Below are 14,168 nucleotides of genomic sequence, written 5' to 3'. Positions count from 1 at the left end.
ACACCAGATGGCCTCCTTCTTTAGAGACCGCAAGTTTCTTTCCCACGTGTTAAAGATGCCCTCCAACGCTTCTCGTCCACATCCCGCACCTCCGCCCTCAGACCCCACCCCTCTAACTGTAACAAGGACAGAACGCCCCTGATGCTCACCTTCCACCATACAAACCTTCGCATAAACCAAATCATCCGCCAACATTTCCGCCACCTCCAAAAAGACCCCACCACCAGGGATATATTTCCCTCCCCACCCCTTTCTGCCTTCCGCAAAGACCGTTCGCTCCGTGATTACTTGGTCAGGTCCACGCCCCCCCCCCCCCCCCCACAACCCACCCTCCCATCCTGGCGCTTTCCCCTGCCACCGCAGGAACTGTAAAACCTGCGCCAACACCTCCTTCCTCACCTCTATCCAAGGCCCTAAAGGAGCCTTCCACATCCAAAGTTTTACCTGCTTATCCACTAATATCATTTATTGTGTCATTGCTCCCGATGTGGTCTCCTGTACATTGGAGAGACTGGGCGCCTCCTAGCAGAGCGCTTTAGGGAACATTTCCGGGACACTCGCACCAATCAACCACACTGCCCTGCAGCCCAACATTTCAACTCTCCCTCCCACTCTGCCGAGGACATAGAGGTCCTGGGCCTCCTTCACCGCCACTCCCTCACCACCAGACGCCTGGAGGAAGAACGCCTCATCTTCCGCCTTGGAACACTTCAACCCCAGGGCATCAATGTGGACTTCAACAGCTTCCTCATTTCCCCTTCCCCCACCTCACCCTAGTTCCAAATCTTTAGCTCAGCACTGTCTCCATGACTTGTCCCGACTTGTCCTACCTGCCTATCTCCTTTTCCACCTATCCACTCCACCCTCTCCTCCCTGACCTATCACCTTCATCCCCTCCCCCACTCACCCATTGTACTCTATGCTACTTTCTCCCCACCCCCACCCTCCTCTAGCTTATCTCTCCACGCTTCAGACTCACTGCCTTTATTCCTGTTGAAGGGCTTTTGCCTGAAATGTCGATTTCGCTACTCCTTGGATGTTGCCTGAACTGCTGTGCTCTTCCAGCACACTAATCCAGAATCTGGATTCCAGCATCTGCAGTCAATGTTTTTAACCTATAAATTTGTTGATTGTTTACTTGAAACTATGCAATAATAACCAACTGTTTCTGTTCATTGGAAGGAGTTTTCAGTTTCAGAAGGTACAAGCTGGGAACAAAGCATAAACAATTTATTTCAATGGAACCATTTGTTGCTTCTATTCTGCTAGTTTGGAGTACATTTTTATTTTGTTACATCCAATAAATTGATTCATTATACTCACCAAAATACTTGCACAGGGATTTGTGAAAACTCAAAAATGATAAACACCTGAATGCAAGCAATACCAGCTGTGATGACATAAGCAAACACAAGGTAAAAAGCTCACAATCGTCTATCCAAAACTCCAGATTCGTTTATGAACAAAAATGTGTATTTAAAAACAGGCCATTGTTAGTCATGCTAGTCAGTTGGTACATTTCTGTTTTCATGTCTTCTCATTTACTCCACCTGAAGGCACTAGATACTACAAAGACTGCCTGACAACATCACAAGAGTAGACAAGCAGAAGGCTGGAAGAATATAGCAAGCCAGGCAGCACAAGGAGGTGGAGAAGTCGACATTTCAGGTGTAACCCTTCAGCAGTACTGAAGAAGGGTTACACCCGAAACATTGACTTCTCTCCACCTCCTGATGCTGCCTGCGTTGCTGTGTTCTTCCAGCTTCCTGCCTGTCTACTTTGGATTCCAGCATCTGCAGTTCTTTTGTCTCTAACATCACAACAGTAGCACTGAAGACTTATGTCACAGAACCAGCTACACCCATAGCCAAACATTTCCATGATAGTCACAACACTGGCATCTACCCAGCAATGTGGAAAACTGCCCACATATATCCTGTCCTGAAAAAGCAAGACAATCTCAATCCAACCCCGCTCAACTTTTGATCATCAGCTCAGTGATCAAAATGATATCTACAGTTCTGAGTAGCATGATGACAGCCAAGGCCATTAATCTCCCCAATAGATATCTTGTCCATACATTTAAAAAAGAGCAGAACACAAGAGGTGATAAAATGCCGGTATTTGACTAACTATGGCACATCAGGGAGCTCAAACAAAATTGCAGTAAATGGGAATTTATTGGCCTTCACCACTGATGCACGACAACAACTTGCCAAGCTTCCTTCAACAACACCTTCCAAAGATAACACAACATGTACCACAATGACAGCAGTTGCATGGGAACACCGCCACATGCAAGTTCTCCTCCAAGCCACATGCAGTCCTGACTTGGAACTAAATCATCATTCCTTCATGGTTGTTGATTCGAAATCCTGGAACTCCTACCCTGACAGCACAGTGTATTTGCACCAGATGGACAGCTATGGTTCAAAAAGGCAGCTCAAAACCAGTTTAAGGGCAATTACAGATAGGTAACAAGTTGCCAAAACAGCATGAAAAGATATGAAAATAATTATTGCAGTAAACTATTCTCGACACACTGAAAATTTAGTGCTTTTCTATAATGTGATAATCTGATAATCCCAAGTCAAATGAAAAATAGTATCTCAAATTTTCCACTTTTTCCACTATCTGGTTGGCTGCGCTTCGGCAGGTCAGTGTGGACTTGTTGGGCCTGTTTCCGCACTGTAAGTAATTAATTTAATCTAATCTCATTTTCAGCATTAATATGAGGTACCAGCTCACAAATATGAATAAGTGAATGAACTGGACCATAAATTCTTCTCTATATCCTATTTCTACCCAAAATAAAATCCACTGTTTGTTTACATCATGCTGTATGCTCTTGTGTGATTGAAGTAACCTCACCCTTAAACATTAAAGCATTAGGGTTAGGACCCTTGAGCTGGCTCTGCCATTCATCAAGACCAAGGCTGATCTCATTATGATCTTAATTTCATTGTCCTGCCTGTACCCAGAAATTCTTTGGTAGTCAATGAAAATCTCAGCCTTGAACATGTTCAGTGATCTAGCCTTCACAATTCTCTCGGGTAGAAATTTCCACTGATTAATGAATCTTCAGAGAGGAATTTCCCCATCTCCACCTTGAATGGGAGATGACTTATTTGAGCTTTGTCCCCTAGGCTATGCCTCCCATCCAATCATTGACATCCCCCTCCCCTTTAGATCTTGTAACTTATTTAGTTCACAATAAAATCTAGAATTAAGATGCTAACAATAACCTAGAAACCATTGCTAATTGTCATAAAAACCCACCTTTAGGGAAGGAAACTACTATTCTTACCTAGTCTGGTCTATATTTCACTCTAGACCCACAGCAAAGTGGCTGACTCTCAATCTGGCCAATTAGGGATAGGCAGTTTTTGCTGACTTAATTAGCAACACCCAATTCTCATGAATGAAAAATTTAAAAAAAATTTTGCAGTCTTATTTCAGTAAGGCTACAAGGCCATTCCCCTCAAATTGAAGTGAATAAATTTATTCCCACGTGTATTTGTTTATTTGGACTGCATATAACAACTTGCTTTTTTGCTCTTTTTTTTAGATTAGATTAGATTAGATTACTTACAGTGTGGAAACAGGCCCTTCGGCCCAACAAGTCCACACCGACCCGCTGAAGCGCAACCCACCCATACCCCTACATTTACCCCTTACCTAGCACTATGGGCAATTTAGCATGGCCAATTCACCTGACCCGCACATCTTTGGACTGTGGGAGGAAACCGGAGCACCCGGAGGAAACCCACGCAGACACGTGCAAACTCCACACAGTCAGTCGCCTGAGTCATGCTTCTATTTATTCTGGTTTAATTGTTTTATATCTTTCTATTTTACATTACTTGCATTGCCAAAAGCACACTTTTGACTGTTATTCGACTCTTTCCACTTTTTGTTTTCAAAATGTTATCCTTATTACATTGTCTACCTTAAGTCCAACACCACCCATCCACTCACCAACTTCGTTCTGATCAACTTATGTATCCTTTCTGTCCCAGCCTGGACATCAATATATAATAGTCCCATACGTGGGCTGAAGCTTTTGCAACTTAGAGAAGTAGAGCAGTTTTTTAATGAACTAGTGGGGACAAGGGCACACATTTGGAGAGTTGTGGTGAATCAAAGAGTCATGAAAAGGCAACAGATTAAAGAAATGATAAACATACAATGACAGCAAGGCACAGAAAATATAAATCTAAGAGCAAATCAAGCAGATACTACTAGAGATTACAAAAATACTACAAGTACAATACCTAAGGCACTGCATTTGAATGCAAATAGCATTCAAAACAAAACAGATTGACAGTATAAATGGAGTGCAAGAAGTACAATGCAGTGGCCATTACTGAGATGTGGCTGCAGGATGACCTAGACAGGGATCTGAATACTGAAGGATGTGGGGTAATTAGGAAGGAATGGAAGCCAAAAAAAAGGTCAAGGAATCCACTGATTAAAGAAATATTAGCACAATAAAGATGGATGACAAATTCATCAAATAATTCAGTGGAGACAAGAAATGTTAAAGATAAGAGGTCACTTAAGGGAACTGTGTACAGGACCCATGACAGTAATGATATTGTAGGATATGGTATTAAGGAACTAATAGTGGGAGCTGGTCAAAAAGGATTATCATGGGAGATTTTAACCAACATATAGACTGGAGAAAATCAAATGGGGAGAAAGTAGTCTAGATAAGGAATTCATTGAATGCTTTCAGAACAATATCTTAGACCAGCATGTTACAGCATCAATCACATAGCAGGCTGTAGGAGACCTCCTCTGACAAATGACATGGGATTCATTTCTGACCTCCTAGTGAAAAACAGCCTTGGCTAGCAGCAACCATAATATCATTGAACTTTATATAAAGTTTGAGGCAGAGGAGTATGGGCCCGAGACTATTATCATGAATTTAAACAAGGGCAGCTATAGAGCATGAAAACAGAATTAAGGAAAGTGAACTTGGTTAGAGACAAAAAAACCTGCAGATGCTGGAATCCAAGGTATCAAGCTGGAGGCTGGAAGAACTCAGCAAGCCAGGCCGCACAGGACGTTCCACCCTTGTGACCTGTCCGATCTGTCAATCTTTCTTCCCACGTATCCGCTCCACCTTCCGACCTATTACCTTTACCACCCGCAACCCCCCTCCATCAACATATTGCACTCTCTTAACTCTTCGCCCCGAAGGCTACCACCCTCATTCCTGATCAAGTGTTCCTGCCCGAAACATTGATTTTTCCTGCTCCTCAGATGCTGCCTGACCTGCTGTGCTTTTCCAGCACCACTCTAATCTTGACTAATCACCAGCATCTGCAGGCTTCACTTTCGCCTATTGTCCGAGCTACCTGCTGAAGAATGTTTTGAATGGTCTGGCTGAGTCCATAACAGCATCCAGATGTCTTTTAAATGTTGCAATTGTACCAGCCTCCATCATTTCCTCTGGCAGTTCATTCCATACAAGCACTATCCTCTGCATGAAAAAGGTGCTCATCAAGTCCCTTTTAAATCTTTCCCCTCTCACATTACATTTATGGCCTTGAGTTTTGAACTCCCCTACCCTGGGGAAAAGACCTTGGCTGTTCACCCTTACTATGCCAGTCATGATTTTTAAAAAAACTTCCATATGGTCACATCCTCAGCCTCCTACGAAGCATTGTTGTACTGTATCGGTTGGAATTTACTTGATTATTTTCCTGCCGCTTCTGGTTGCCGGCTCTGGTTGTTTGTTGCAGTGTCAGCATATTGGGTCCAGGTCAATATGTTTATTGATGGGAATCAGTGGATGAGTGCCATGCTTCTTGAAATTCTCTGGCTGCCCTCTGTTTGGCTTGTCCTGTTATTGTTGTGTTGTCCCAGTTGAATTTGTGGTTCTTGTCATCTGTGTGTACAGCTACTAGGGGACAGCTGGTTGTGGTGTTTAGTGGTTAGTTGATATTCATGAATGCAGATTGCTAGTTGCCTGCCTGTTTGACATATATAGTGTTTTGCGCAGTCCCTTCATGGAGTATTGTACACCACGTCTGTCCTGCACATGATGGCTATTGGGTCTTCGTCCAACTCCTGGACATGGAAGATATAGAATGTAGGGAAATAAATGGTGACATCTTGAAAAATGTCCATATTAAAGGGGAAGAAGTGCTGGATGTCTTGAAACGCATAAAAATGGATGTATCCCCAGGACCTGATTAGGTGCACCCTAGAATTTTGTGGGAAGCTAGGGAAGTGATTGCTGGGCCTTTTGCTGAGATATTTGTATCATCGAAAGTGACAGGTGAGGTGCCGGAAGACTGCAGGTTGGCTAACGTGGTGCCACTATTTAAGAAAGGACAAACCAGGGAACTATAAACCAGTGAGCCTGACGTGGATGGTGGGCAAGTTGTTGGAGGGAATCCTGAGGGATAGGATGTACATGTATTTGGAAAGGCAAGGACTGATTAGGGATAGTCAACATGACTTTATGCATGGGAAATTATGTCTCACAAACTTGATTGAGTTTTTTGAAGAAATAACAAAGAAGATTGATGAGGGCAGAATGGTAGATGTGATCTATAAGGACTTCAGGAAGGCATTTGACAAGGTTCCTGATGGGAGATTAGATCTCATGGAATACAGGGAGAACTAGCCATTTGGATATGGTACTGGCTCAAAGGTAGAAGACAGAGGGTGGTGGTGGTGGAGGGTTGTTTTTCAGACTGGAGGCCTGCGACCAGTGGAGTGCCACAAGGATCGGTGCTGGGTCTACTACTTTTCATCATTTAGTAAGTTTGCTGATGACACCAAAATTGGAGGCGTAGTGGACAGCGAAGAAGGTTACCTCAGATTACAACGGGATCTTGATCATTTAGGCCAATGGGCTGAGAAGTGGCAGATGGAGTTTAATTTAGATAAATGTAAGGTGCTGCATTTTGGGAAAGCAAATCTTAGCAGGACTTATACACTTAATGGTAAGGTGCTAGGGAGTGTCGCTGAACAAAGAGACCTTAGAGGGCAGGTTCATAGCTCCTTGAAAATGGTGTCGCAGGTAGATCTAATCGTGAAGAAGGTGCTTCATGTGCTTTCCTTTCTTGGTCAGAGTACTGAGTACACGTTCCATGTTGGCTTGGAAAAGTAGGCTTCAAATAGCTTCAAGGGAAGGGTGCAATCGATATGTGGAGCTTGTTCAAGGAGCAACTATTGAGTGTCCTTGATAAATATGTACCTGTCAGGTAGGGAGGAAAGGGTCATGTGAGGGAGCCGTGGTTTAATAAGGAATTGGAATCCCTTGTTAAAGGGAAGAGGGCGGCCTATGTAAAGATGAGGCGTGAAGGTTCAATTGGGGCGATTGAGAGTTATAAGGTAGCCAGGAAGGATCTAAAGAGAGAGCTAAGAGCAGCAAGGAGGGGACATGAAAAGTCCTTGGTTGGTAGAATTAGGAAAAAACCAAAAAGGCTTTCTATAGGTATGTCAGGAATAAAAGAATGACTAGGGTAGGAATAGGTCCAGTCAAGGATAGTAGTGGGAAGTTGCGTGTGGAGGCTGAAGAAATTGGGGAGACACTGAATGAATACTTTTCGTCAGTATTCACTCAGGAACAGGACATTGTTGCCGATGTGAATATTGAGTCACAATTAATTAGAATGGATGGCTTTGCGATATGTAGGGAAGAGGTGTTGGAAATTCTGGAAAGGGTGAATATAGATAAGTCCCCTGGGCCTGATGGCATTTATCCTAGGATTCTCTGGGAAGCAAGGGATTGCAGAGCCATTGGCCTTGATATTTATATCCTCGTTGTCTACAGGAATAGTGCCAGAAGACTGGAGGATAGCAAATGTGGTTCCCTTGTTCAAGAGGGGGAGTAGGGATAACCCTAGTAACTATAGGCCGGTGAGTCTTACCTCTTTGTGGGTAAAATCTTAAAGAGAATTGTAAGTGATAGGATTTATGAACATCTGGATAGGAATAATGTGATCAAGGATAGTCAGCATGGTTTTGTGATGGGCAGGTTGTGCCTCACAAACCTTATTGAATTCTTTGAGAAGGTGACAAAGGAGGTGGACAAGGGTAAAGCGGTAGATGTGGTGTATATGGATTTTAGTAAGGCGTTTGATAAGGTTCCCCATGGTAGGCTACTGCAAATAATACGGAGGTATGGCATTGAGGGGGAGTTGGAGGTTTGGATTAGGAATTGGCTGGCTGCAAGAAGACAGAGGGTAGCAGTTGATGGTAAAAGTTCATCTTGGAGTGCAGTTACCAGCGGTGTTCCGCAAGGATCTGTTTTGGGACCATTGCTGTTTGTCATTTTTATAAATGACCTGGAGGAGGGGCTAGAAGGTTGGGTGAGCAAGTTTGCGGATGATACGAAAGTCAGTGGAGTTGTTGACAGTGAGGAAGGATGTGGCAGGTTACAGCAGGATATAGATAAGCTGCAGAGCTGGGCAGAAAGGTGGCAAATGGAGTTCAATGTAGCTAAGTGTGAAGCGATTCACTTTGGTAAGAGTAACAAGAAGATGGAGTACTGGGCTAGTGGTCGGATACTTGGTAGTGTGGATGAGCAGAGGGATCTTGGTGTCCATGTACACAGATCTCTGAAAGTTGCCACCCAGGTAAATAGTACTATGAAGAAGGCATATGCCGTACTGGCTTTTATTGGTAGAGGAATTGAGTTCCGGAGTCCTGAGGTTATGTTGCAGTTGTATAATACTCTGGTGCGGCCACATCTGGAGTATTGTGTGCAGTTTTGGTCGCCATACTATAGGAAGGATGTGAAGGAATGGGTGCAAAGGAGGTTTACCAGGATGTTGCCTGGTATGGTAGGAAGATCATATGAGGAAAGGTTGAGGCACTTGGGCCTGTTTTCATTGAAGAAAAGAAGATTTAGGGGTGACTTGATAGAGGTGTACAAGATGATTAGGGGTTTAGATAGAGTTGACCATGAGAACCTTTTTCCACGTATGGAGTCAGCTATTACGAGGGGGCATAGCTTTAAATTAAGGGGTGGTAGGTATAGAACTGATGTTAGGGGTAGATTCTTTACTCAGCGAGTCGTGAGTTCGTGGAATGCCCTGCCAGCAATAGTGGTGGACTCTCCCTCTTTATGGGCATTTAAACGGGCATTGGATAGGCATATGGAGGAAAGTGGGTTCGTGTAGGTTAGGTGGGCTTGGATTGGCGCAACATCGAGGGCTGAAGGGCCTGTACTGCGCTGTATTTTTCTATGTTCTACAGGAGTTGGAAGGTCATATCGTGGCTGTACAGGACATTGGTTAGGCCACTATTGGAATTTGCATGCAATTCTGGTCTCCTTCCTATTGGAACACTGTTGTCAAACTTGAAAGGGTTCAGAAAAGATTTACAAGGATGTTGCCAGAGTTAGAGGATTTGAACTACTGGGAGAGGCTGAACAGGCTGGGGCTGTTTTTCGTGGTGCATTAGGGGCTGAGGGGTGACCTTATAGAAGTTTATAAAATCATGAGGGGCATGGATAGGATAAATAGACAAAGTCTTTTCCCTGGGGGGGGGGAAGAGAGAGTCCAGAACTATAGCGCATAGTTTAGGGTGAGGGGGGAAAGATATAAAAGAGTCCCAAGGGGCAACTTTTTCACGCAGAGGGTAATACATGTATGGAATGAGCTGCCAGAGGAAGTGGTGGAGGCTAGTACAATTGCAACATTTAAAAGGCATCTGGGTGGGTATATGAGTAGGAAGGGTTTGGAAGGATATGGACCAAGTGCTGGCAGGTAGGACTAGATTGGGTTGGGATACCTGGTCAGCATAGACGAGTTGGACCTGTTTCCGTGCTATACATCTCTATGACTCTATGAGTTGCTTAACTGTCCACCATTATTTATGACTGAAAGTTGTAGGACTACAGAGCCTAGATCAGATCCGCTGGTTGGAGGATTGCTTCGCTCTGTTAATCACTTGCCTCTTGTGCTGTTTGGCATGCAGATAGTGGCTGCATCAGGTTGACACTTCATTTTTAAGTATGCCTAGTGCTGCTCCTGACACACTTTCTTCATTGAACCAGGATCGATCTCCTGGCGAGATGGTCATGATTGAGTGAGGAATTTACCAGGTTATGAGATTACAGATCGTGCTGGAACACAATTCTGCTGTTGTTGATGGCCCAAGGTGTCTCATGGATGCCCGGACTTTAGTTGCTCAATCTGTTCGAAGTCTGTCCCATTTACGATGGTGATTTGCAACACACCAATATGGAGGGCATTCTCATTGTAAAGGCGGGAGCTCATCTCCACAAGGACTACGCAGTGGTCACTCTTGCCCAGAGTCCACTTGTCAATTAATCAGCATTTACTGCCCATACAGTATAAATGTTGGTTTTTCCCTTGAATTGGTATTCTTGTGAATTTTGCTGATGACTGTAAATGAAAATCTTCAACAAAATGTGCCTTTTTGATAATAGTAAACTTGCATTTATTATACATACTGTGGAATTCAATCTTATACACCATATTTTAATCAGTATGTTTTATGTATTTCATAAACCATATTGATCTACCTTGTCATTGGTTTGACACGTATAAAGAAAGATGAACAGGGAGGTAATCGCGCAGTGGTAATGCTTCTGGATTAGAAATCCAAAGGCCAAGCTAATGGTCTGGGAACTCGAGTTTAAATCTCAGCACAGCAGCTCATGAAATCACAGCTCATGCTGAAGTACAATTAATAATTTTGTAATTAAAGGTTAGTATTGCCAGCCATGAAACATGCATAAATTGTTAAACAATACCTTCAATGTGCAAGGGGCACATTCCATAGGTATTACTCACCCACAAAAAATGCCTTAAGCTTTAGAACAAAAGGCTACCTCTTTCAACCTACTTCCATTGATATGGACACAGTTATTCTCCACCCTCCCTCCTGCAAAAATGCTATCCCGTATTCCCAATTCCTCTGCCTCTGCTGCATCTGCTCCCAGGAGGACCAGTTGGCCTAGTTGGCCTCTCTCTTTAAAGACTGAAATTTCCCCTCCCACGTGGTTGAAGATGCCCTCCAATGCATCTCATCTACGTCCCGCACATCCGACCTCAAACCCCACCCATCCAACCGCAATAAGAATCCCTCTGGTCCTCACCTACCACCCCACCAACCTCCACATAAATCGCATCATCCGCCGACATATCAGCCACCTACAAATGGAAGCCACCACCAGGGATATATTTCCCTCCCCACCCCATCTGCTTTCCACAAAGACTGTCCCCTCCGTGACTACCCTAACAAGGCACCATCCCCTCCTGGCACCTTCCATTGCCACCGCAGGAATTGCAAAACCTGCACCCACACCTCCCCCCTCACCTCCATCCAAGACCCTAAAGGAGCCTTCCACATCCAAAGTTTCACCTGCACTTCCACACGTCATTTATTGTATCCATTACTCCTCAACATTGGGTAGGATGGATGCCTTCTTGCAGGACGCTTTGGAAAACGTCTCTGGGACAACCGCACCAATCAACCCCACCGCCCAGTGGCCAAACATTTCAACTCCCCCTCCCACTCTGCTGAGGACATGCAGGTTCTGGACCTCCTCCATCACCAGTTCCTCACCACCTGATGCCTGGAGGAAGAACGCCTTGTCTTCCAACTCGGAACCCTTGAACCCCAGGGCATCAATGTGGACTTCACCAGTTTCCTCATTTCCCCTCCCCCACCTTACTCCAGTTCCAACCTTCCAGCTCAGCACTGCCCTCATGACCTGTCCCACCTGTCAATTTTCCATTCCACCTATCCTCTCCACCCTCCTCTTCGACCTACTACCTTTATCCCCACCTCCATCCACCTATCAGCTGCCTTCTCCTCAGCCCCACCTCGTCCCATTTATTTCTCTACCCCCCGAGGCTCCCAGCCTGAAGAAGGGCTCTGGCCAAAACACGGATTTTCTTGCTTCTCAGATGCTGCCTGATCTGCTGAGCTTTTACAGTAACACACACTCAACAGTAATTTTTCAGTCAATTAGCAAGCTAGATTGATTCTGAATTATTTCTTTAAATATTGTACGCCAGCTCCCAATTTTGATGTCTCTCCACCCTTCCCATTCTGGGAGTCAGCCCTATTTTATGTGCCCTCTGAACAGAAATGCACCCAACAGGAGCACGAAATCTAGGCTCAGGACTGGTTTGCAATTGAGTTCAGATCTATAATGATATGGGTCTGAACATGGTACAAATAATTACTACTTTATAACACTATTTTTAAAAAAAGGCAGTTTTTTTTATCATATGGCACCAACAAAAAGTATTACCTGTAAAGCGCAGTTCATCATTCTCACTGTGTAGTCAAATTGTTGGTGATCCAGTATTGCCCGGTTTTGTTGAACGTGTAAGCTTAGCTCCTGTATGAGACACTGCCGAGCTACCCGGCCCTTCAGGGCACGCAATGCAGCTGGAAGGGTCTAGCAAAGCAAACAAAATAATTGAAAATGTAAACTTCACAGTAAAATCCTTTGAGGACTATATGACAGCTGTGAATGAATATTTTGCCATTACAATGCCAAAAACTATCATAACTTGAGAAATCTACTTCAGAGCACAGTACATTATTTGTAGGAACTCTGCCCATGTAGCAAATTATGTTTTTATTAGATTCCCTACATTGTAGAAACAGGCCCTTTGGCCCAACAAGTCCACACCAACCCTCTGAAGAGTAAACCCACCGAGACCTATTTCCCTCTGACTAATGCACCTAACACTATGGGCAATTTAGCATGGCCAAATCACCTGACCTACATATCTTAAGGCTGTGGGAGAAAACCAGAGCACTCAAAGGAAACCCGGGAGAAGGTCTGTGTGGAGTTTGCACAGTCACCCAAAGCTGGAATTGAACCCGGGTCCCTGGCGTTGTGAGGCTGCCGTGCTAACCACTGAGCCACCGTGCCGCCCTAGTTTGTTGCATTTTCACATTCATATCTCCCTAGGAGGAGAGAGTAGACTTTTTCAGGCTGATAAACAATTGCATTCCTGGAATAGCTGGTAAACTCTGGGATTTAAACTCTTTGGGCTTCTGGTTCACGGACAGAAGGGCTACACAACTGAGCCACCCAACTCCAGATTGCATTATCATTAAACTGAACAATTTTCCAAAATTACCTCCGAAAACCACCTTATTTGTATATTCTACATGTGACAGTACATGAATATAAATTGATTAGCAATGTAGTATCAAGTCTCTACTTTGCATATCCAGTGAGATAGTCAGAATTTCATGATACAATCCCCACAGCATTTGAAACAGAAGAAAATAGATTCAGAGAATTTTTTAGGGTGACACACTCAGTTCAGACAGAAATGTTCCTAATGTTAACTTTCATGTGCTTGTCAGACTGTTTATTGTCATGGCTCACTGGAGCAACACAGAGGAAACTAAGCTCTGCTGTTCCCAGAGTCAAAAATTAATTTTTTCAAAGTAGTATGCAAAATGACCAAACTGGTAGCAGGGAAAATGGGGTTGAAAAACCTTTCTCCCTCTAATCTTTGATCCCTTTGGCAATCAAGAACTTATCTATCTCTGTTTTAAATATATCCAATGAGTTATAATTAATTAGATTCCCTACAGTATGGAAACTTCGGCCCAACAAGTCCACACCAACCCTCCGAAGAGTAACCCATCCAGACCCATTCCCCCAGTCTATATTTACCCCTGACTAATACATCTAACACTATGTTAGTATAACACATTGCCAATTCATCTGGCCTGGATTGTGGGAGGAAACCGGAGGACCCACGCAAACTCTACAGTCAGTTGCCCGAGGAAATTGAACCCAGGTCCCTGGCGTTGTGAGACAGCAGCACTAACCACAAAGCCGCCGTTCTGCCGTGACCATATGTAATCTTTGAACAATGATATTTTTCAAAATGAGTTAAATTTGAGCAAATTGTTAGGGTGGAACAAGTGCTATTTAGACTTTTTGCAGACATCCAGGCACAGGTGCACCTTCAATGAGGTAAGATTTCCACAATGGGACCAAAGCAAATGAGGATAAGCTGTAATAATTGCTGAGCACAGATCTTCTGCAGTCCAGGGTTATTCACTGTCATAACACAAGGAATTACCTAGGAATGATGTGCTGCTATTCTGCTGAAGGTAAGCCAGCTAAGTGTTTCTTGTTTGAAGTTATACACCTGATAGCATGTGGCAAATTTCATCTTGCCAAA

General features: G+C 43.9%; 1 protein-coding gene across 1 annotated transcript in view; it reads right to left on the bottom strand.

Moving 5' to 3' along the window:
* sbf2 (SET binding factor 2) overlaps positions 1-14,168 on the bottom strand; it is a 551,470-nt gene that overhangs the window by 166,344 nt on the left and 370,958 nt on the right. Inside the window, exon 16 of the mRNA XM_060838903.1 lies at positions 12,260-12,409. Coding sequence (XP_060694886.1) covers positions 12,260-12,409 — 150 coding nt within the window. The remainder of the gene's footprint in view (positions 1-12,259; positions 12,410-14,168) is intronic.

The sequence above is a fragment of the Hemiscyllium ocellatum genome, chromosome 18 (genome assembly GCF_020745735.1).
Source record: "Hemiscyllium ocellatum isolate sHemOce1 chromosome 18, sHemOce1.pat.X.cur, whole genome shotgun sequence".
NCBI lineage: Eukaryota > Metazoa > Chordata > Chondrichthyes > Orectolobiformes > Hemiscylliidae > Hemiscyllium > Hemiscyllium ocellatum.
Note: the sequence above shows the minus strand (reverse complement) of the source record. Positions and strands in the feature narration are given on the sequence as shown.